Consider the following 25058-nt stretch of genomic DNA (forward strand, 5'->3'; position numbering starts at 1 on the left):
AGCTCCTGAAAAACAACCCCACACCATAATCCCCCCTCCACCAAACTTTACACTTGGCACAATGCAGTCAGACAAGTACCGTTCTCCTGGCAACCGCCAAACCCAGACTCGTCCATCAGACTGCCAGATGGAGAAGCGCGATTCGTCACTCCAGAGAACGCGTCTCCACTGCTCTAGAGTCCAGTGACGGCGTGCTTTATACCACTGCATCCGACGCTTTGCATTGCACTTGGTGATGTATGGCTTGGATGCAGCTGCTCGGCCATGGAAACCCATTCCATGAAGCTCTCTGCGCACTGTTCTTGAGCTAATCTGAAGGCCACATGAAGTTTGGAGGTCTGTAGCGATTGACTCTGCAGAAAGTTGGCGACCTCTTCGCACTATGCGCCTCAGCATCCGCTGACCCTGCTCCGTCAGTTTACGTGGCCTACCACTTCGTGGCTGAGTTGCTGTCGTTCCCAAACACTTCCACGTTCTTATAATACAGCTGACAGTTGACTGTGGAATATTTAGGAGCGAGGAAATTTCACGACTGGATTTGTTGCACAGGTGGCATCCTATCACAGTTCCACGCTGGAATTCACTGAGCTCCTGAGAGCGACCCATTCTTTCACAAATGTTTGTAAAAACAGTCTGCATGCCTAGGTGCTTGATTTTATACACCTGTGGCCATGGAAGTGATTGGAACACCTGATTCTGATTATTTGGATGGGTGAGCGAATACTTTTGGCAATATAGTGTATATAATTAAAACTTAGAGGCATGTTCCTAGAGAGATGGTGTGCCTGTAAGTTCTAAGAAGGTGTGGCCTCGGTATCTATCAGTCGCATTAAGAAGGTGTGGCTTCTATTTGTCAGTTACAGTAAGGTCGTGTGGTATCTATATTTGTCTTTCACAGTAAGAAGGTGTGTCTCTGCATCTGTCAGTCACAATAAGAAGATGTAGCTATTGTGCACTAGAGGAGGCGTGGCTTCTGTGATTATTAATCCACGTGAAGGCGTTGTGATCTGAACACAGCACTACATTACACTGAACAGTATTATTAAATTGTTGTCAGGTTTCTATCCTTTTCTTCATAGATCTGGCTTTGATTAAGAGTCAAGACTTGACGTGTTGGTGTTGGACCACATAAAGCTGTAATTGGCTGTAAAAGGCTGCCTGCAGTATGCCGAAAAAAAAAGCCTGCTCTTACTTCAGGTCATATTCCAGAAAAAGGAAGCACTGTGACTTTAACTGCACCGGAGGAAACCGAAGTCAAACATTTTCACCTGACCAGCTTCTGTTAATCTGCTGAGCAGGAGTAGGATCTCAAACCCACACTGTGCTCTCTATTCTGGTTACCCTGCAGTTGTGACCTTTCGAGAGGGCGGTAGGAAAAGCGAGAGGTGAGGAAAGTAGAAGGCAACAGAGAGGCATTCAGGAAGTCATACGGAGAGAACGAGGGAGAAAACGATCGTGAGAGAGAGGAAGGGATAATAGGAGATGACAGGAAAAGGGCAGTGTGTAGCAGAGGGGAAAAGAGAGGCGCTGCTTAATGGGCTGTGAAAATGTGCAAGAGAGAGGAGGAAAGACAAGACGAGATGAGGGACAAGTGAGGCATATGTGACTCTTGTGTGTGTGTGCGCATAAGCACACATTCAGTCTGAACCTAACTTCATTGCACAACATGGTGCAGAATCTTTTTTTTTTTTTATCCCAACTTCCTCTCTCCCTCCCTCTAGTGCTTATCCCCCTGACAGAAGGCTTTCCAGCCTGTTATTGCTGTGTACTGGCCACCCACAATGCATTGCTTCTGGCAAGGAGGACACTGCGGTCTTGTTGTTTGTTGGCATCATCATCTCTCTCTCTCTCTCTCTCTCTCTCTGCCTTGTTGTTTGTTGGCATCCTCTTATTCTTTCCCCTATAGGTCTGATAGTGGGCCTTGTTCCAATCTTAAATCACGCCCTCCCCCCCTTCTTGTCTCTCTTGCCTTTTTCTGCCTCTTCAGCACAACCCTGTGTTTCTGACATCCCACAAACTGCTGCATTGTCTGTAGACTGGAGCCAAGCGTCCGATCCAATCGGAGGTCCTGGTGTCCTGTAAAAATTGTTAGTGCAAAGGACGGTTTTAGCCAAAAATGCATACCTCATCCCAAATCGAGTGGCTCTTTTTAGACGTGTTCGGTGTCTGAAGTTGGCTCCTTGTTACGTGCAGAGATCTACAAGGATGGTTCCCAACATTCAGATTCCCAAAAACCAGCCTCAATGTTGCATCAGTGTTTAACCTGGATACTGTAGATAAAAATGTCTGCTGTGACATTTGGCACTCCCTTAGTAGCTTGCATTTATCTCATTTTATAAATCTAAGCAATTGAGGGTTAAGGGCCCTGCTCTAGGGCCCAGAATTGACAGCTGGGTGGACCTGGGATTCCAACTCGCAACCTGCTGATAGGATAGTCCAACAGCTTAGCCACTGATCTACCACTTCTACACTTACACAGCATATGCTAATAATTTCTAATCAGATGGGTTCTATTGTGAGTTTCTTCTTTGCATCGTCACCTCTGGCTCGCTCATTAGGAATCGTTAACAGCACCGTATAAATAAAAAATAATAAAAGTAGCTTGAAGTGGTTTTTGTGCAGTGTGTAGTTTTGCACAAACTGCCTGTTAAGTGAATACAAAGTCATGTTCACTCATCTGACTCAGTCATTTGATTCTCTCGTTTGACCGACATTTAAATCATTCATTTGAAACACCATTGGATTCACTAATTTGATTCACTTGTTTGACTGACATTTAAATAATTAATTTAAAAACATCATTTGATTCACTAATTTTATTCACTCATTTGATTCACTCGTTTGACTAACATTTAAATCATTAATTTGAAACATCATTTGATTCACTAACTTCATTCACTAATTTAATTCACTAACTTGATTCACTTATTTGACTCACTCATTTGACTCACTCATTTGATTCACTCATTAATTTGAAACGTCATTTGATTCACTCATGTAAATCTCCACTCTACCATCTCTTACCTTGTGATGAGCACGAAAGGAAGAGTTTTTTTTTTTTTGTCCATATTTTTACACAACAGTGTGTCTGAAAACAAACTATTTGAGACAATGAACAAATCAACAAAGTTTTATGAAGCGAGTGGATTATGATTTTGACATACAGGTTAGCTATAACCTGTTAGCTATAAGCTGCACGAGTATGCAAACGTGACGTCTTTATCTGATGAACCTTCTGGAGGTTTAGAGAAGACAAGGAACGCTGATTCTGCTAATTGGGTTCCAGGAAATTTAAATAAAAACCCTCTCTGGCTCTATAAATAACCAAAATGATTGTACACATGATGTGCCTCATTTTATTTTTATTTGTTTGTGGAGTTTATTTTATAGCTTAAGGGGAAAATGTTTGCAAACCCCAGGCATTGAATAATGTGTACCAGGACCTGGTTGAACATTCTGAGACTTAGATTTATTTATTTATTTATTTATTTATTTAGATAGCGTAAATGAATAGTGCAGCTTTTCTATCTAGAAAGATTGGAAAGGAAAGACAGAATAGACAGACTCTCTTCATCTGCCAGTTTCTGCACCTTTTTGGATTTAAACTGTGTGAGTTGGAACCTGCGTGTGTAATTAACGTAATAGGCTTAAGACACACACACACACACACACACACACACACTGAAGCAGACTCATTGATAGCATTCAGTAGATAAACTGCACAGCACCTTTTCACACTGCTGTCATGTTTTGAGTGTTAGGTTCGACAGTTTGTTCATCTTTTCCTCCTCAGGAAGATGCCAGAAGTTCTCTCTTTGCTCAGAGCTCACTTCCTTAAATAACACTTCTTTTTGGTAAGAAGAAACGATTTAATGTGGAAAATAAATCTCCCTTAATTATTATTATGTATTACTAATTATTACTATTTTTTTTTTAAATAACAGGTAAGGGTTTTTTGCAGCTTGCGAATTTCTTTTGGGCTTCACATAAATAAATAAATAAATAAATAAACAAACAAATAAATAAATAACAATGTACGAGACAGGCAAGAAATTATTTTATATATATATATATATATATATATATAGATATATAGATATATATATATAGATATATAGATATATAGATATATAGATATATAAATAGATATTTTTTATATATATATATTTCTCCCCCCCCCCCCCGGAAAAAAGCTAAAAATCATATTTTTATATATCTATTTTTAAAATCAGTATGTTCTGTTAAATTCAGCTTTTTGTGATACGTGGCAATTTATTATTATTTTTAATTAATTTGTTAATTAATTAATTAATTTATTTTTAGCCAAGTTCATTTTGTTGTGCACAGGTGTTTGTTCTGGTTTTTTTTTTGGGTTTTTTTTAAAATAAATAAATAAAATAAGCCCATTCTTCAGAATGAATCGAAATTAAGCTCTGTAGCTCTTTAAACAGAATAAATTTAAAATATAATTATTTATTTATTTATTTATTAATTAATTATTTATTTTTTAAATGACCTGACCTTGGCCTGACCATCGATCAGGTTCAACAAGGCGCAGACAATCTGTGCTTGTGAAATCTTTCCTTTTTTTGGTTCATCGTTTTTAGAGAGCTTGAGCAACAGCTCTTTTCTCTGAATTCTGCTCGCTTATCGCTCCTCTGCGTCTCAACCTGCACTTTGTTTTTCCTTGCGCACTTCCTCATGTGAACGGTGAATTACTCAACACCCGGCCGATCTCCGAAACCCACTGACCGAGACGGCAAGATGTCTGATATCATCAACCCTGAGGAGGATTCAGTCCAATCATGCAGAGTTCCGATATCCGCCTGAGCTGTGTGTGTGTGTGTGTGTGTGTGTGTGTGAGAGAGAGAGAGAGAGAGCGGAACTTTAACACACAGCCATGGCATCTGTGTGTGTGTGAGAAAGTGTGAATAAGTATGTGTGAATAAGAGTGTGTATGTGAGTGTGAATGAGTGTGTGTGTGAATGAGTATGTATGTGAGAGTGTGAATGAGTGTGTGTGTGTATGAATGAGCGTGTATGTGAGAGTGTGAATGAGTGTGTGTGTGTATGAATGAGCGTGTATGTGAGAGTGTGAATGAGTGTGTGTGTGTATGAATGAGCGTGTATGTGAGAGTGTGAATGAGTGTGTGTATGTGTGTGCGAGTGTATGAATGAGCGTGTATGTGAGAGTGCGAGTGAGGGTGTGTCCGAGTGTGCGCGTGAGAGTTTATGCAAGTGTGAATGAGTGTGTGCGAGTGTGTGTGCTTGCGTGAGAGTGTGAATCAGTGAGAGTGTATGAATGACTGTATGTGAGAGTGTGTATGTAAGTGTGAATGAGTATATGAGAGTGTATGTGAGAGTGTGAGAATGAGTATATGAATGTGTGTGTAAGTGAATGTGTGTGTGTGTGAGTGTGCGTGCATGAGAGTGAATGAGTATATGAATGAGTGTGTGTGTGTGTAAGTGTGAATAAGTATATGAATGAGTGTGTGTGTGATTGTGTGTGCATGAGAATGTGTGTATTTAAGTGTGAATAAGTATATGTGTGTTGTGTGTGCGTGTGTTAGAGAGTGAGTGAGTTAGTGTGTGTGTGAGTGAGTTTTAACACACAGCCCTCCCGTGTGTGTGTGTGTGGGTTGTGATTCTCAGAGTAACGGTGCCGATCCGATCCATTACAGCCGAAGGCTTGAAGCGGATCTTGTATCAGTGTGTTAATGTGAGTGGTTCCGGGCCGAGTGTAATGTTTGTGTTTAGATTTCCGTTCCTTTCAGCCTGTTTGTTTCAGAGCCTCATTTCCATATGGGACGCTTGTTCTCTGGATTAATGTCTGAAATCTGCACAAACCGAAATCCTGGCGTGAGCTCTTAGCGTGTTTGTTTCAGACTCTGGACAAACACACGTGTGTGTGTGTGTGTGTGTGTGTATGAATATTCATGCCCTGGGTCTGTAGTCACAGTGTTTACTTAGCAGAACGGACTCTATCAAGCAGCTTGAGAAACACGGATGTTGAGCTCTGACTGTGTGTGTGTGTGTGTGTGTGTGTGGAATTAATACTAGTGGCAGTATTATGTGTTTGTGTGAAGCTCAAATTGCTGATTCTCTAGTTCATGGTTTTCTGGGAGTAAACAACACACACACACGATCAGTCACACACTTCCAGAAGCTTCCAATTATATAGCCAGAGGTGCCAACATACACGGATCAGACAGAGTTTACGACGTTTCACCTCCTGCTTCAACCAAACGAGAAACACCTGAGAAAGTACGAGACGAAAAACTCGCCGAAGTGGAGAGACGTTTCTGCCTGCATCATCCTTTCATCTTCATCACTGCATCATCCTTTCATCTTCATCACTGCGTCATCCTTTCATCTTCATCACTGCGTCATCCTTTCATCTTCTGTTTTCTTTTCCCATGTCTCGTCTCTTCTCTTCTTCTCCCTCTTCCCGTCTCTTTTCGTCTCATCTCTTCACTTCTCTTTATTTCTTTCTACTCTTCTCTTCTCCTCTCCTCTCCTCTCCTCTCCTTTCTTCTCTTCTCTTCTTCTCCATCCTCCTTTTCTTTTTCTTCTCGTCTCATCTCTTCTCATCTAGTCTCTTCTCTTCTTTTCTCCTCTTCTCTTCTCTTCTCTTCTCTTCTCTTCTCTTCTCTTCTCAACTTGCACTCATGATCTCTTCTCCTCTTCACTTACCTGCTGTTCTCTTCTTTTCTCATCATATTCTCTCCCTCCTCCTTTCCTTTCTCTTCTCTCCTCTTATATTCTCTTCTTTCCTCATCGTCTCATCTCGTCTTGTTTTTTCTTCTGCTTTACCTGTTTTCCATGAATTTAGTTTTAGTTTATTTCTCATTGTTTATTTCTCCCTTTTATTCATCCATAATCCATCCATCATTCACACTCCTCCTCACTCTCGTGCTTGTAGACACACCGAGGCGCCACAGGACGAGCTGACCGTGCTGCTGCCCTGCGACGGGAAACGCCAAGTGTCCAGGTCAGTGTCTCAACCTCAACTAGCGTTTAACCGAGTCAGGAGCGATCAGGATGCGATGACTAACGCTGCTGGTGGAATGTTAGCGTGTTATTCTACTCAATGCGTCTGTAGGGCACTTCAGAGAGATTTCACACGCGGCTCTGAATGTCAGCGTCGTCGTCTCGTAAAGAGGAATCGTTAAAGTGCACACTAAAGTGCAGCCTTTTCTCATGCAGCCACTTTATCTCATTAATAACACACTTGTAAAGAAGCCAGTGTTAAATAAGTACATTTCATCACCTAGAAACCTTCTCAAAGTGTGTGTGTGTGTGTGTGTGTGTGAGAGAGAGAGAGAGAGAGAGAGAGAGAGAGAGAGAGAGAGAGAATGAGAATATGTGTGTATAGTGGTGAAGGACACTGCAGTAACTGTATGTCAGGACACCTGGGAGAACATTACTCCATGTGTTACAGACAGGGAATTTCTCAGGAACCGACTGAGGATTCTTCTCTGGAATTCTTCAGTTTATCTGGAACTAAGGATCTTAAATTGCTTGTCATTTCACGTTTTAGCCTTTTTGTTTATTTGAGGTAAAAGTCATTTTGCGATTTTTTTTTGGAGACTTCACGTTTCACATGCTAGACAACACCAAAGTACCAAAAGTTCATCCTGAGAACAGTGAATCTTCTCACCGGTTAAAACTGACATCCATCACCAACAGCACCACAAACATCACCAACATCACCATCACCACCACAAGCATTACCAACACCATCACCACCAGCACCACAAACACCATCACCACCACCACCACAAACACCATCACCACCACCACCACAAACACCATCACCACCACCACAAACACCATCACCACCACCACCACAAACACCATCACCACCACCACCACAAACATCACCAACATCAAAATCACCATCACCACCACAAGCATTACCAACATCATCACCACCAGCACCACAAACACCATCACCACCACCACCACAAACACCATCACCACCACCACAAACACCATCACCACCACCACCACAAACACCATCACCACCACCACCACAAACATCACCAACATCAAAATCACCATCACCACCACAAACATCATCACCACCACCACCACAAACATCACCACCACCACCACCACCACCACCACAAACATCACCACCACCACCACCACCACCACAAACATCACCACCACCACCACCACAAACATCACCATCACCACCACCATAACCACCACCACAAACATCATCACCACCACCACAAACATCACCACCACCACCTCCACAAACATCACCACCACCACAAACATCACCACCACCACCACCACAAACATCATTACCACCACCACAAACATCACCACCACCACCACCACCATAACCACCACCACCACCACCATCACCACCACCACCACCACAAACATCATCACCACCACCACAAACATCACCACCACAAACATCACCACCACCACCACAAACATCATTACCACCACCACAAACATCACCACCATCACCACCACCACAAACATCATTACCACCACCACAAACATCACAAACATCATTACCACCACCACAAACATCACAAACATCACCATCACAAACATCACCACCACCACCACCACAAACATCATCACCACCACCACCACAAACATCACAAACATCACCACCACCACCACCACAAACATCATCACCACCACCACCACAAACATCACAAACATCATCATTACCACCACCACAAACATCACCACCACCACCAAAGACATCACCACCACCACAAACATCATCACCATCACCACCACCACAAACATCACCATCACCACCACCACAAACATCATCACAAGCACCACCATCGTCACCACCACCACAAGCACCACCAACGTCACCACTACAACCACCACCGTCACCACCACCACAAATATCACCTCAAGCACCAGCGTCACCACCATCATCCCCACCAATATCATGACCACCAGCATCACCACCACCACCATGACCAGCAGCACCTCAGGAGCTCAGTGACTCACAGTGATGACTCTTCACACCGCTTTAATCTGGTCTGCAGTGCTGCAGTGTTATACAGAGCGAGCACAGAGAGTATCAGTGACTCCAGTAACAACTCTTCACTTCACTGTTCATTATATTTCCTTCTGTTCTCTTCTCTCTCCTCTTCTCTTCTCAACATATTGTCTTTTGTTCTTTTCTCTTTTTTCTGGTCATCTTTTCTACTGTCCTCTTATTCTCTTCTCTTCTCTCCTCGTCACTGACCTTCTCATCGTCTTGTTTTCCAGCTGTGAACATCATGCTAGTTTTTTGTTGCTTTCTTTGTTTGTGTTTTTGTTCTTTCACTCGCAGATGAACGAGCGATTGATGTGACCCGTTCTGACATTCCATTCTCGCCTTTATTTAATTGGAATCAAAATGATGATCAAACACAGCGAGTCAGGGAGAGTTTATAAAGAACAGGTTTAGAGGAAAAGATCACAAAATGCTTTTTTAAAATACATTAATACCTCTGTTCTGAGCGGTTCAGCTCTTTAATTTATTTCAAAGTCCTGGTAAATAATTTAAGCCAAATTTTTTCATCTCCGCTCCTGGGGAACGTTCAGGGACTTGCTTTAATACGCCACTCGTTTGTGTGTGTGTGTGTGTGCGTGTTTGTGTGTTTTTCTAAAAAAATTGATGTAAAACCGCATTATTTTATTACAAGGTTGAAGATGATAATGCAGAATTTGCACAAATTCCCTGACGTCTTAAATCATAATGCCAGAGTTCAATGGCGACCGGCTGAAGCTCTTTCAAAAGAAAACCGGCTGTCTGTTTCTCTACCAACAGCAAGGTAACGGAAAAACCTCTTCACTCCTTTCTCTTTAGACTCATCCGTCCTTGCGTCACGTCTGCTAGCTCCCTCGCTATTGGAGATAACAAAAAAAAGAAAAAGAAGAAGCATATTTGGCTTTAGCTCAGCAGTCATTGTTGACCAGGGTCTTAATTAACCTTCCTGTTCCTGCCCTCAGTCATTTTATCGAAATTTCTTTTGTGGGCGTGACATAATATTTGAAATTTGATTGACGTGATTTGAGTTAGTGCGTCCGCTTTGATTTATTTATTTAGTCAATTTTTAATCCGTTTAAAGGCACCGGTCTAGACGTTATTAAAGTAAACTTGAAAATGTTTACTAAAGAACAATCTGGCAACCTTGAAAGCCTGACCAGCAGAAATAATGACACAAATAATGAGCAAAAAAAAAAAATGCATCTAGCGTGAAAATGCGAAGACTTTCTGAGTAGACTGAAAGTAAATAAACGTAGGAAAGAATCCGAAACGGACAGATGAAGGAGTGTAAATGTAGCATGGCAATGTCTTTCTTTCTTTCTTTCTTTCTTTCTTTCTTTCTTTCTTTCTTTCTTTCTTTCTTTCTTTCTTTCTTTCTTTCTTTCTTTCTTTCTTTCTTTCTTTCTTTCTTTCTTTCTTTCTTTCTTTCTTTCTTTCTTTCTTTCATTGCTGGTCAAAGTAAGGAGGGTTGTCTTACATTTTCTGTATGAAAGCATATACACGTGTAGCTGGAGATCTGTGTGTGTGTGTGTGTGTGTAAATACAGAGAGGTGCATAAAATTTAAGTTGATAAATCCAAATCCAAATAAAATCCCTCTTTCGCGCCGTCCTGTATCCGTTCCTGCGAGGCGAAGCCGTCCGTCACGTCGCTCCAGCACGCCGTTAGGAATCCGAGAAGGAGGCCCCGGGCACGTGCGTGTAAAAGATTTTCTGCCCTGTCATCAGGTCATGGCGGGTTAACCATGTTAAAGAAGGAAAATGCCACGGTCAGAGTCCTGACGTCTTCTTTCCACTCTGCCATTAAGAGCAGCGAGCGCACGTGTACGGGGAATTCCTGCACTGGTGCAACTACAAAGGTTAAGTGTGTTACTGGATGCTCTCCGAGGGCACGGAGTCTGTGCTTCGCCCCAAGGCTGCCTTTTGATCTGCTCCCCGTGTTAGCCACAGCGTAGCCTCCATTCGCTCTCATGAAAACGAGCGGCTCTTATTTAAGCCGGCGCTGCAAACGGAACCAGCTCGCTCTCAGTCCCAGATGGTCATCAAAAACATTCCTGTTTTATTTACAAACTATTCAGAGATGTATTTTTTTTTTTTTTCATCCTAAGGCATGTGTTGACCTCAGAGGCAGTACAGACATCTTATTTTTTTCCACATATAGTATATTTGCATAAATAGTAGATAAAGAACATTTAATAACTCTCTGAGATGATGATATCTGCATATACTGACTGGAATGAGTCATTATTAATGTCTAAGGAATAGACAAAATGATCATTTATAACGTCTGTCCGAATCTGAGCCCTGGGCAATCTTTTTCACGAGTATCATGCAGCAAAATTTCGATAAATCGTCACCTGGACTGGATTTTGCTTCCATTTCGAGCCTCGTCTCCACCCCCTGCGTCCTGTGATTGGTCCGTTTCCTGGTTGTGTTTGCCTGATACCTGTTCAAGCCTCGATGACTTTAGCTCTTTAACCCCTATTGTGTCCTATCTGTGTTCTGACCCTCACTAATGCTCACTAACAATTCTTGGACTAGCTTTAATGACCGCTCCCTGAGCGCCACCCTCGCACCCTGTTCGTGTTATTGTCCGGAAGTGTGTTGAGTGTAATGAAGGTGGTTTATTTATATGTAGGATATAGTAGGAAGGAAATATAAAAGCTTGCTATTAGAGGAAAGTAATCAGCCACTGGATTTACGAGACGTGGTCCGATCTGATCCGTTTCATATTTTTAATTCGTTTTAAGATTAAGTTTATTTACATGTCCGGTCTACGGAGCACTGGGTGGAGTTTTTCTATATAAAATATCAATATAAATCACCGTCTGACCGATCAGACTCAACTATTCAACAGTAATAACGTTGTTATAGCACCAGCAGGATGCGAAATGTTTATACAGTGTCGCATTGAAGACCATTTATACACTAGTGATGGAGTCGATGCTGTCTGCAGTGTGTGTGTGTGTGTGTGTGTGTGTGTGTGTGTGTGTGTGTGTGTGTGTTACCGCTAAATAATTACAAGGAGAAGTTGGCGAACCTGATTTTAACTTTTTCTTTACGGCTTTGGCCGGGTATTATTGCAAAGTTTCGGTATTTGTGTAACACTATATGAGCACGGATTTTAAAGTGCGACGGTTTAAACACACTCAAGGTCATCTTTAAATATTTTTTTTAAAATCCTGTGCTTTGTCGTTTCCGAATGCCTTCCATCAGTTCATCAAGATGTTATTCTCACCATTCCATGCTCACAATTCCATATATTTCTACAATATGTGTATCTAATATGCATATATACACCGACCAGGCATAACATTATGACCACCTGCCTAATATTGTGTTGGTCCCCCTTTTGCTGACCCGTCCTGCACTGTGTATTCTGACCCCCTTCTATCAGAACCAGCATTTACTTCTTCAGCAGTTTGAGCAACAGTAGCTCGTCTGTTGGATCGGATCACACGGGCCAGCCTTCACTCCCCACGTGCATCAATGAGCCTTGACCGCCCATGACCCTGTTACCGGTTCACCACTGTTCCTTCCTTGGACCACTTTTATAGATACTGACCACTGCAGACCAGGAACACCCCACAAGAGCTGCAGTTTTGGAGATGCTCTGATCCAGTGGTCTAGTCATCACAATTTGGCCCTTTGTCAAACTCGCTCAAATCCTTACACTTGTCCATTTTTCCTGCTTCTAACATCAACTTTGAGGACAAAATGTTCACTTGCTGCCTAATATATCCCACCCACTAACAGGTGCCATGATGAGGAGATCATCAGTCTCATTCACTTCATAATGTTATGGCTGATCTGTGTATTTTGGTATTTATTGAGCTGTTCTTGCTTTAAGTTGTATTTCTGTGTGAATTGTGTTAGTCACTGGACGCTGTGTAGATAATGAAAATGCAAAATACTAAAAACGTCGAATTTCTGAATCAAACACCTGAGACACCTGAGGTTGGAATTCTATAACATCTGTACCAGCGCTTAACATCTGTGCTGCTTCGTTTCAAAAACGGCCCACCAGAATAAAACAATAAAGGCCAGAGGAACAACCCAAACATCCTCCAGCGTGCTTCATCAAAAGCCCGCACTCTCTGCTCCGGATAAATCTAGGTCAGCCGTGGCAGAGTGGGATCTCTGAACATCGCCCGCTCTTAACGTTTCTGCCGCTCCAGCCGGATTTAAACCCAAGAGGCGAGCGGGCAACAAAGCACACATGCTCCCACCGCCTCTTCAGCTCTGAGGGGGGAAATAAAAAAGACAAGCACAAAATGGCATGGAGTCAGGAAAGAAAAAGCCAAACATGTTCTTGGAACTGTTAGATCTGTTCTGGAACTGCGAATGCATTCTAGGATCAGAACGAAAGACTGGTAATAAAATTATATAACCAAACTGTTTCTTAAACCATCCGTGCAACACGAGGTACTTATTATGTCTCTCTTTTGTCTAGCTGAGTACGGTTTTTTTGATCGTTTCCCTGAGGAAGCTCGATAGGAAGCGCGCGACTTAAAATGCCGCTCACATCTGCCCTCGATCACAACGTCTTTTTGAAGCTTGAAAAACGTTCACGTCCGGCCTCTGGACAAAACTCGCGCATTCTGATACCTGTAAATAAGATCATGTTATTTACGTTTAAATGAGCGTCAACAGAGCGTGAGTATCTGCATGGACAAAGCGAGAGCCAAGTGTTTTGGTTTTATTTCAATTTGCTGGATGCTTGACGCATCAGAAACCAGTGGGGGAAAAACATTAACCGTATTTACTTTAGCTAAATGACATTTTTCTTTTTAGACACTGGATCACGCAGGTATGTGGACATGAAACCGAAAAACTGTAGCTTGACCATGTTATTACTTTACTTTAGCTCATTTAAAAAAAATTGTAAAGTTTCACAGCAACACACAGCTATTATTAAGCTGTATTAAGTTCTTAAAGTAATATATAAATGATAGATTATGATTATAAAGCTAGAAGATGACGTGGAGATTTGTTAAAGTGAGGGTGAAGTCAGAGAGCGAGACAGGAAGTGTGTATCAGTGCTCTAGTGTATCTGAGCAGATGGGCGTAGTCGCTCGGATCCTGCACGCCGTTTCCCCGTGTGTTGGCATGTCCTCCTCACCCTCTGCTCACTCTCTCATGTTTCTCTTCCAGGAGACCGCAGCGTCCTTCTGGAGGTGGTGGCGGTGGAGGAGGAGGTGGTGGTGGTGGTGGTGGTGGTGGAGGTGGAGGGCCTAAATCTCAGCATCAGCTGCATCAGCAGGTGCCACCACATTCCCAGCAGCAGCATCAGTCGACCAATCAAACGCAACAGCTCATCGCCGACCCCCAGTCAGACGGCTTCAATGCCAAGCACGGACATGGAGGGCGGGGCTACCAAAGCGGGCAGCAGGGACGCGGGCATCACCATGGTTACAGCCAGAACCGGCGCTGGCACCAGCAGCACAGACAGCCGGGCCAGCGGAACGCCAAAGAGACAGACAGCGTGAAGGAGGACGAGAACGAATATAAGACGGACAACGCCGGAGGAGACGACAACAAGAACGACAGAAAGCAGGAGGGAGGGAAAAAAGTCAGCCTGCTGCAGTCCTCGAAAGAGAGGCTGAGGAGGAGGCTGAATGAGAAGGTGAGTGGTCCATAGAGGTGTGGGCGGGGTTTCTCGTGTCAAAAACGCATGGAAAGGTTTAATAAACGCTCACGCAGAACCTCATTGCTGTCGTCACATGTCCTCCTTCATGTCATCCTGCGTCACATGACCCATCTCTCCCTCGACAGGAGGAGGTTCCCTTGGCGACACCGGGGCCTCAGCGTAACCGTATGGACAAGCTGCTAGAGATCCTGAACAGCATGAGGAGCAACAGCAGCGGCGTCGAGGCTCAGCTGACTTCCTTCATGGAGCAGGCACAGAGCTCGGCGCAGTCGGAGGAGACGCTCAACGAGATCGCGCACACCATCTACGGCAAAGCGGTCCGAGACCGAGGCTTCGCCGCCACCGCCGCCAAACTCTGCTACAAGATGGCGCTCTTCATGGTGGAGGGCACCAAGTTCCGCTCGCTGCTGCTCAACATGTTACAGGTGTGTAGCTTCATCAGTACTAAAGAAATTGTTTTCCCAGAACATCACCACCCCAAGTGTTGGACTCCTTATTTTAACAGCTTCTGATTAAACCCGGATTGTAGAATCGTGTCTAACTCGCGCTGTAGAGACGGAGCGTCGGAGCGTGCCTGGCGAACGAGTGCAGAGAGGAGAGGATTATTGTGCTGCACGCACGTATGCCATGTGCTTCTGTTCACACTGTCAGCCAGAGCCATGCTTCTCGTGCCTACATCCTTCTGTCTCTGAGCGCTTCCAGCACAAGCGTATCTCCTAATTAGAAGCTTTCACGCAAGCCGCACGGCCCGAGAGGTTCTCCACACAAACGTCCACTTCTTCTGCTCAGTGACCTCAGTGTTAATGATCCTGTGTGTCCTGATCAATAGGGAAATACGAGTCATGCCCATACATCTCCCGGTCTCTTTCTTTCCCCTTTCACTCTCTCTCTCTCTCACTCTCTTTTTTTTCCCTCTCTTTGTCTCCTCAGCACCACCCTCTCTCCTTCTCCTGCTTGCTTTCAGACAGACGTCTGTCTCAGAGGGGTTCCTGGTTGGCGTGCGGCACTAAATGTCATCCCACCTGCTGCGCTGCCAGACTTATTCTACCTTTTTAAGTTCCTTTTTCCCCTTTTTCTCCTGCTGCTACACTCTCTCTCTCTCCTTCTCTCTCTCTCTCCTCTCTCCTCTCCCTCCCTCACTGACTCTTTCACATGGTCTGTTTCTCTGTCACTATTTTTCTTTCTTTCTGTCTGTCTGTCTATTTACCTCCTCTCTTCCTCTTTCTTTCTCTCTGTCTGCATATGTTGCTATCTATCTGTCTGTCTGCCTACCTGCCTGTCTGCCCACCAGTCAGTCTGTCTGCTATCTGTCTATCCATCTATCTATCTATTTTTTGTGTCTTTCTTCACTCCTTCTTTCTTTCTCCCTGTATAATTTTTTTCTGTTTTTCTCTGTTTCTCTCTCTCTCATACTTTCAGTCTGAGTCTGTCTCTGCCTCTCTCTCTCTCTCTCTCTCTCTCTCTCTCACACACACACATACTCTGTCTTTCTTTCTGTCACTTTATTTCTTTCTGTCTGTCTCTGTTGTTCTTTGTCTCTCTCCTCTCCCTCTTTCTTTCTCTCTGTCTGCATGTTTCTATCTATCTATCTATCTATCTATCTATCTATCTATCTATCTATCTATCTATCTTCTCTCATCAGTCTCTCTCTCTCTCTCACACACACACACACACACACACACACACTCATTCACTTGGTCTCTCTCTGTCACTTTATTTCTTTCTCTGTCTGTCTGTTTTTCTTTGTCCCTCTCCACTCCCTCTTTCTTTCTCTGTCTCTATCTATCTAACCTTCTGTCCGTTTGTCTGTCTATCTATCTATCTATCTATCTATCTATCTATCTATCTATCTATCTATCTATCTATCTCTCATCTCTCTCTCTCTCTCTCTCTCTCTCTCTCTCTCTCTCTCTCTATCTCTGTCTGTTTCTCTGTCGTTCTTTGTCTGTCTATCTATCTACCACTCTCTCTGTTTCTCTGTTGTTCTTTATCTATCTATCTATCTATCTATCTATCTATCTATCTATCTATCTATCTATCTATCTATCTATGTGTCTCTGTTCTCTCCCTGTTTCTTTCTTACTGTGTAAATTTTTCCATTTTCCTCTTTGTCTCTCTCTTTCTCATTCTTTATCTATCACACACACACTCTCTCTCTCTCTCTCTTTCTCTCTCACACACTCTCTCTCACACACACACACACACACACACACACACTCGGTCTTTCTCTCTGTCACTTTATTTCTTTCTCTGTCTGTCTGTTGTTCTTTGTCTCTCTCCTCTCCCTCTTTCTTTCTCTCTGTCTGCATATCTATCTATCTATCTATCTATCTATCTATCTATCTATCTATCTATCTATCTATCTATCTATTCATCTGTCTATCTATTCATCTGTCTATCTTCTCTCCCTGTTTCCTTCTCACTGTATCAATTTTTCCATTTTCCTCTTTGTCTCTCTCTTTCTCATTCTTTATCTCTCTCTCTCTCTCTCTCTCTCTCTCTCTCAGGAATGTTTAATTTCCTTGCGTGCGATTCGCCTCAGAAGCAGGAATCTAAAGCCCGTCCTTGCCGAGCGCTCAGAACAGAGGCGAGTGTAAGAGCGAGGGATGTTCTCGCCAGCTCCGCTTCCTGTAAGCGCTTATAAGAGACGACGTCGGTATGTGACCGCAAGACGTTACTGCATCATCGCTCTCGGCCCTCCCAGTGTAACCGCACGCTCATTTACAGGAGCCACACGGATCCAGCTCAGCTCTTCATCCTCGCTCTTCTTCATTACTCACTAGGCTGTTCCCGTTTTCTCACGCCTTCTTCTGGACCTCATCTTAAAAGGGTTAAAGGGATGTGCAGGGTTCTTATGAGGGTCCTAGGAAGTCGGGAAAAGTAGCAAATTTATGGAAAAATATCCGAAATTTATAGGCAACGTTTCAGTAAAAGTATTCTGCTGTAAATGATATCACTGAGTCGCAGCATTTGGTATCTAAGAGTCTTGTCTTGTTGCTGCCGTTTTGTGCAGTAATGCAGCTTTGGAAGATTAAAAAACAAAAAAATCTGTACTCGAAGCGGTCTGGATTTGATCCCTAATGGAATAAAAATAAATGCTTGTCCCTGCTCTAAGTCTCACTTCTCCGTCTCTCACTCATGCTCTCGTGTCGCCACGGTGGGTCGGCGCGCCAATTCCATGGCGTGGAGTTTAGGTGCTAAATGTCTGGTGTTTTTGGGAAGTGTGTGTGAGCCCTGTTTCTCACTGTAGTGTCACACCAGAGCCTCCGTCTTCTCTCTAGCCAGATCCCACTTACTGCTCTCAGTAGGGATTACACACACACACACACTCTCACTCTCTCTCTCTCTCTCTCTCTCTCTCTCTCTCTCTCTTATCTTCACCCTCTTGGTCTCTCGCACTCCCACACACTTCCATTCATTCTTACACACATAAGCCTAGAATTCACATAATTGCTCCAGTCAGCGTGTGCTTAAGCCGAATCTGTACAGATTCACGCACTGTTACACACACACACACACACACACACACACACACACACACGTGTCATCCTGATTGCTTTAATTTGAGCCTGTGACACACTCAGGAAGCAGCAGAAACACTGATGTGGCTCGATGCATGGGACACTCCCTGTTAGAAGAACTGGTAAGAACGATCTCATGAGAAGATCACACTCAGACGGTTGTGCTGTATTGCAGATGGTCAGACAGACAAAAGACCTCCAGAAGTTCAAAACGATCGCTTATGAATAATAAGAAAAGAAATTAATAAGACATAAGTGTGATGGTTTTATGGTGAAGTGAATTGATTTGTTTTGGTGGCACGGGGACGGAAACTGTGGTTCTGTTTGTCATGGCAACTAGTTCAGTTTAATACAACAGAATAGTGGGTGGGGACTGTGGTTTGATTGGTCACAGTGGCATTGGGGGTGGGGCAGTGATTTGATTAAGGTGGTAGTTGTGATCTGGCTAGTTAGAGTGACAATGGGACTGGGCATTTTGAGATATTATTTGATTGGCTATAGTTTTGTTGGTTTTAATGCTGTTGGGCATAGGAAGAATGATTTGATTGGTTGGTTACGATGGTAGTGAGTATAGGAACTATGATTTCATTGGGAACTATGATTTGATTGGTTGGTAGGTGTGGGAACTATTGATTGGTTGTAGTGGTATATGTATTGGTCCTGTGATTTGATTGGTTATAATGATAGTGGACATTTCAAACTTTTATTTGATTGGCTATAAGGGTAATGGGGCTATTATTTTGTTGGTTTTAATGTTATTGGGCATAGGAAGAATCATTTGTTTGGTTATGGTGGCATCATACTGTGGGAACTATGATTTAATTGGTTACAGTGGCACTGGAGTGTGGGAACTATGATTTGATTGGTTGGTTATGATGGTAGTGAGTGTGGGAACTATGCTTTGTGTCAGAACTGTGATTTGATTGGTTGTTTATAATAGTAGTGGGTGTGGAGACTATTGATTGGTTGGACAGACATAGGTATTGGTCCTGTGACTTGATTGGTCATAATGATAGTGAGCACTGGAAATATTATTTGATTTGCTATAATGGTAATGGGGGCTTTGATTGTATTAGTTGTAATGGTAGTGGGCATAGAAAGCATGATTTGATTGGTTACAGTGGCATCGGAGTTTGGGAACTGTGATTTGATTGGTTGGGTATGATGGTAGTGAGTGTGGGATCTATGATTTGATTGGTTATAATGATAGTGGACATTGGAACTATTATTTGATAGGCTGTAATGGTAATGGGGGCTATGATCTTATTGGTTATAATGGCAGTTGGTGTTGTGACTGTAATTTGATTGGTTGTGATGTAAGCGGGAGTTTGAACTATGATTTGATTGGTTGGTTATAATGATTGTGTGTGTGGGAACTATTGATTGGTTGAAGTGGCATGGGTATTGGTCCTGTGATTTGATTGGTTATAATGATAGTGGGTGTGGGAATTATTATTATTTGATTGGTTATAATGGCAGTGGATGTTGGACCATAATTTGATTGTTTATGATGTAAGTGGGAGTGGGAACTGTGAATTGATTGGTTATGGTGGAAGTGGGAGTTGTGATTTGATTGGTTACAGTGGCATTATGGATGGGAACTATGATTATTTATCTGTGGTTAGAATGGGAACAGTGGGCATCTGTGGTTTCATTTTGGTACAGTGGAATAGTGAGCAGAGGCAGGATCTGGGATCTATGATTTGATTGGTTATAATGGTAGAGGTGTGGGGACTAATACCTGATTGGTTATAATGGTAGTGGGAGTAGGGATTATGCTTTTATTAGTTACAATGGTACTGGGCATTGGAACTGGGATTAGTTTGATTATACTGCTAGTGGCACTTAGATGTATTATTTGATTGGTTATAATCTAGTGGGAACTTATTTGTTATACTGGTAGTGGGTGTGAGAGCTGTGATTTGACTGGTTACCATAGCATTATGGGTATAAACTATGATTTGAGCTTTGGTTAGATTGGGAACAGGAGGAAGGAACTGTGGTTTGATTTGGGTACAGTGGAATAGTGAGCAGGACTTGAAGGAGTGGGAACTGTGGTTTCATTGGCTCCCAGAGCTGTGATTTGATTGGGTAGAGTGGGCAGGATCTGTGGTTTGGACTAGTCTCAATGGCATTGGACAGGGAACTGTGGTTCTGTACAGAGTTATGCTAATGAGATCAAGCATTCCCTACAAGCAATCATCACACTCTTCTTACTTACCTCTCTCTCTCTCTCTCACTCTCTCTCTCTGCAGAGGGACTTTACACGACGTGAGGAGCTGCAGCAGACCGATGTGGAGAGCTGGTTGGGCTTTATCACCTTCCTGTGTGAGGTGTTCAGCACTATGAGGAGCAACACAGGAGAGCCGTTCAGAGTGCTCGTCTGCCCCATCTACACCTGCTTACGAGAGGTGTGTGTCTATCATATTGTCACTCTACCTCTCATTACACCTTACACATGACATACCGGTATGGGCTCTGTCAGGTCAGATGCTTTAGTCAGCTAAACTCTAAAAATTTAATCTATAAAAATATAAAAGCAAAATATATTTAAAGAAAAACATAAATTCTAAAAGTAATAATTAATTATTATTAATTAATTATTTTAATATTATAAATCATTATTTAATTATTATAATATTTTATTTATTATAATTTAATTTTAATAATAAAATTTATTATAATTTTTTTTCCTCAATAGATTTTTCTATAGTATGTTTTGAAAAATAATAATAATAATAATGATTAAAAAAAAGAAATTTCCCTTTGGAATACAATGGAAGGTGAAGTGGGCGGGGCAAACGTCTCAATAACCTTTCATTAACGTTACTCAAAGAATCTCTGTCCTAAACATCAGTTGTATGCGATTTTTTTTCCTTCAGAGTTTTTTTTTTTTTTGGTTCCACATATTCAGACCCAGCGCTGCTAAAAGCATGATTTCCCAAAACAGAACAACACCCATGTTTTTGGCACAAATTCTGACACTGCTAGGCGATGACGTGCCGCACAGATGTCATTTACACACAAGAGCTTTGCCAGTAGAAGCGAGCAATATGACAGTCATATACACCGATCAGGCATAACATTCTGAGCAGTGAGCGGTGTGGTGAATAACACTGAATATCTTCTCATCATGGCACCTGTTAGTGGGTGGGATATATTAGGCAGCAAGTCAAAGTTGTCAGAAGCAGGAAAAATGGACAAGTGTAAGGATTTGAGCGAGTTTGATGAAGGGCCAAATTGTGATGGCTAGACCACTGGATCAGAGCATCTCCAAAACTGCAGCTCTTGTGGGGTGTTCCCGGTCTGCAGTGGTCAGTGTCTGTTAAAAGTGGTCCAAGGAAGGAACAGTAGTGAACCAGAGACAGGGTCATGGACGGCCAAGGCTCATTGATATACGTGGGGAGTGAAGGCTGGCCCGTGTGATCCGATCCAACAGACGAGCTACTGTTGCTCAAACTGCTGAAGAAGTTAATGCTGGTTCTGATAGAAAGGGGTCAGAACACACAGTGCATCTCAGTTTGTTGTGTTTTGGCAGCAGAAGGGGGACCAACACAATATTAGGCAGGTGGTCATAATGTTATACCTGATCTGTGTATACGTTTACTAACAAACTGCAAGGAAAACGGTAGTGTTGCGTTTCAGTAAATAAATGTGGAAACATCAAATCAGCTGCTTTGTATCAAAAATGAACAGTTAAATAAGTAAATAACCATTATGAAAAGATGTCATAATTTGAGAAAGGTTTATCGTGACGTAACATATGTTATACTCTCATATTGTCCAGCTCTATTTGCTAGAATGCATCTCATTAGTGGACAAAAGTCTTAAATCCGTCCGAATTATTTACGATGTCTGATGGTATGGTGCTGTGGTTGCTATGGCGATACCTGAAATCTAGACTTTTCTGTTTTCCAGCCTACTACCTTTCTTCTTCTTCTTCTTCTTCTTTTTTTTTTTAAATCTCTCCCCCGGTATACATACACAAGTGTTCATACGCGACATGCATAGATATTAAAATACACTATATTGCCAAAAGTATTCGCTCACCCATCCAAATAATCAGAATCAGGTGTTCCAATCACTTCCATGGCCACAGGTGTATAAAATCAAGCACCTAGGCATGCAGACTGTTTTTACAAACATTTGTGAAAGAATGGGTCGCTCTCAGGAGCTCAGTGAATTCCAGCGTGGAACTGTGATAGGATGCCACCTGTGCAACAAATCCAGTCGTGAAATTTCCTCGCTCCTAAATATTCCACAGTCAACTGTCAGCTGTATTATAAGAACGTGGAAGTGTTTGGGAACGACAGCAACTCAGCCACGAAGTGGTAGGCCACGTAAACTGACGGAGCGGGGTCAGCGGATGCTGAGGCGCATAGTGCGAAGAGGTCGCCAACTTTCTGCAGAGTCAATCGCTACAGACCTCCAAACTTCATGTGGCCTTCAGATTAGCTCAAGAACAGTGCGCAGAGAGCTTCATGGAATGGGTTTCCATGGCCGAGCAGCTGCATCCAAGCCATACATCACCAAGTGCAATGCAAAGCGTCGGATGCAGTGGTGTAAAGCAGGCCGCCACTGGACTCTAGAGCAGTGGAGACGCGTTCTCTGGAGTGACGAATCGCGCTTCTCCATCTGGCAGTCTGATGGACGAGTCTGGGTTTGGCGGTTGCCAGGAGAACGGTACTTGTCTGACTGCATTGTGCCAAGTGTAAAGTTTGGTGGAGGGGGGATTATGGTGTGGGGTTGTTTTTCAGGAGCTGGGCTTGGTCCCTTAGTTCCAGTGAAAGGAACTCTGAATGCTTCAGCATACCAAGACATTTTGGACAATTCCATGCTCCCAACTTTGTGGGAACAGTTTGGAGCTGGCCCCTTCCTCTTCCAACATGACTGTGCACCAGTGACCAAAGCAAGGTCCATAAAGACATGGATGACAGAGTCTGGTGTGGATGAACTTGACTTGAGTCCTGACCTCAACCCGATAGAACACCTTTGGGATGAATTAGAGCGGAGACTGAGAGCCAGGCCTTCTCGTCCAACATCAGTGTGTGACCTCACAAATGCGCTTCTGGAAGAATGGTCAAAAATTCCCATAAACACACTCCTAAACCTTGTGGACAGCCTTCCCAGAAGAGTTGAAGCTGTTATAGCTGCAAAGGGTGGACCGACGTCATATTGAACCCTATGGATTAGGAATGGGATGTCACTTAAGTTCATATGCGAGTCAAGGCAGGTGAGCGAATACTTTTGGCAATATAGTGTAGCTCTGAACCGGACACCAGCGTTGAAACAGCAGATAGAATATTCCAGATCCTCAGCAGAGTCTCAGTACAATCCAAACTTGGGTTTATCAGTCAGGCCAGGAGGCGCCAGGTACCAGCCCACTGGGGGGTTGGGGTGGGGGCACTCAGACACACACACACACACAACCCAGTTGGAGGGGTGGGGGTAAAGAAGGAGGTTGTGTGTGTGTGTTTGTGTAGGGGGGGGAAACACCATTAATGCCAACAGACCACTGGAGAATTTATCCCAGAGTAAAGGGTACGGTGGCATGAAGAGCTGTAAAATCTAATCCCACAGCCACACACACACACAAAAAGAGCACAACTGGTGGAAGGCGTGTGGAAGGCGTCAAGCTGAGAAATCATCATAAACGTCTCTGGCAAGATCCTTCAACTCAATAAAATGCCCAGTGCTGAGTGCTGAGCATTTTTTTTACAGCCTGCTTAAAATGAAGGACATTTATAATGGAAATGATTTCAAATTGCGAAAAAAGAGCAAAGCCTTCACGGTCGCGGTTTTTACTAACGACGTCAGAACGTACCTGCAGTATCACCGAGGTCACGTGACTCGTTATGAATAGTCAGGAGAATGTTGAGGAGGTTCGTGTGAGGAGACTATTAGAGAAGAGAAAACAGGTTCCTTCCTGTTATACCTTATGTTATAGCAGCTATACGGAACCTTTATTTTGTTTTTCCACTAAGTTACAAAAACGGAGCCTGTGTGTGTCTGAGAGAAACCGGACGAAATTTACGTCCAGGAAATTTATTGACCGCTAGACATGTAGTCTAATGACATAAAAAAAAATGAATCATCATCTGGAAATTAAAATATAAATATAATGTCTAATAAATAAGGACACTTTTCTCTTCTCTGGGACTAATGACGCAGAGTGTGTGTGTGTGTGTGTGTGAGAGAGAGAGAGAGAGAGAGAGAAGGAGAGCTATTACATGCTGTTTACATGGCATCTTGTATGGCAGCCAGATGTAAAGTGTGAGTGTGTGTGTGAGAGAGTGTGTGTGCGCTTAGCGAGCAGCAGGACAGGTTTGATAATTACAGGTGTGTGCGTGCTCCTGATGTGTAGCTACATGACAGGTGAGTCCAGAAGAAGCGTGGGTGTGGAATCACCGCCTCGAGGAACGGAGCAATCAACAAAACCACTTTTTGACGGTTTACATAAGACACGTTTCTTTTCTTTTTCTTTTAACTTGAACAACCCCCACGAAACATAATAAGTCATAAAAAACACAATCAAGGAATCAGTGCAATCCAATTATCTTGTGATAAACAAAGAAGCAGTTGTCGTCTGGTTTGTTTCTAATTCGAATGCTGTTTCTTTTGATTTCTCGGCTCCATTATCGGCAATAAAAATGCAGTAGGTCTTCGGGAAATCCTCGATGTTATTGCTCACGTTTAAATAACGGACACAGGACGGATGCTTGACATGTTGAAATGACGACGTTTTTATTTATATTGTTTACGTTTTATTCTTTCTCGAACATTGGAGAAGTCTCCTTTGCTGTTGTAATAAGCTCCACTCAAGGATTTTCACTAAATGTCTGCACAGGACACTCGAAGTTCTT

General features: G+C 42.9%; 1 protein-coding gene across 3 annotated transcripts in view; it reads left to right on the forward strand.

Annotated features, from left to right (window-relative positions):
• ctif (CBP80/20-dependent translation initiation factor) overlaps positions 1 to 25058 on the forward strand; it is a 66944-nt gene that overhangs the window by 29210 nt on the left and 12676 nt on the right. For 2 of the 3 annotated variants that reach the window (XM_058415273.1, XM_058415272.1), the window contains exons 9-12: positions 6922 to 6990; positions 14179 to 14650; positions 14800 to 15099; positions 20451 to 20606. In XM_058415273.1, the coding sequence (XP_058271256.1) occupies positions 6922 to 6990; positions 14179 to 14650; positions 14800 to 15099; positions 20451 to 20606 (997 nt within the window). The remainder of the gene's footprint in view (positions 1 to 6921; positions 6991 to 14178; positions 14651 to 14799; positions 15100 to 20450; positions 20607 to 25058) is intronic. The other variant, XM_058415274.1, reaches the window with a different exon arrangement.

This window comes from Hemibagrus wyckioides, linkage group LG18, assembly GCF_019097595.1.
Source record: "Hemibagrus wyckioides isolate EC202008001 linkage group LG18, SWU_Hwy_1.0, whole genome shotgun sequence".
NCBI classification, from domain to species: Eukaryota; Metazoa; Chordata; class Actinopteri; order Siluriformes; family Bagridae; genus Hemibagrus; species Hemibagrus wyckioides.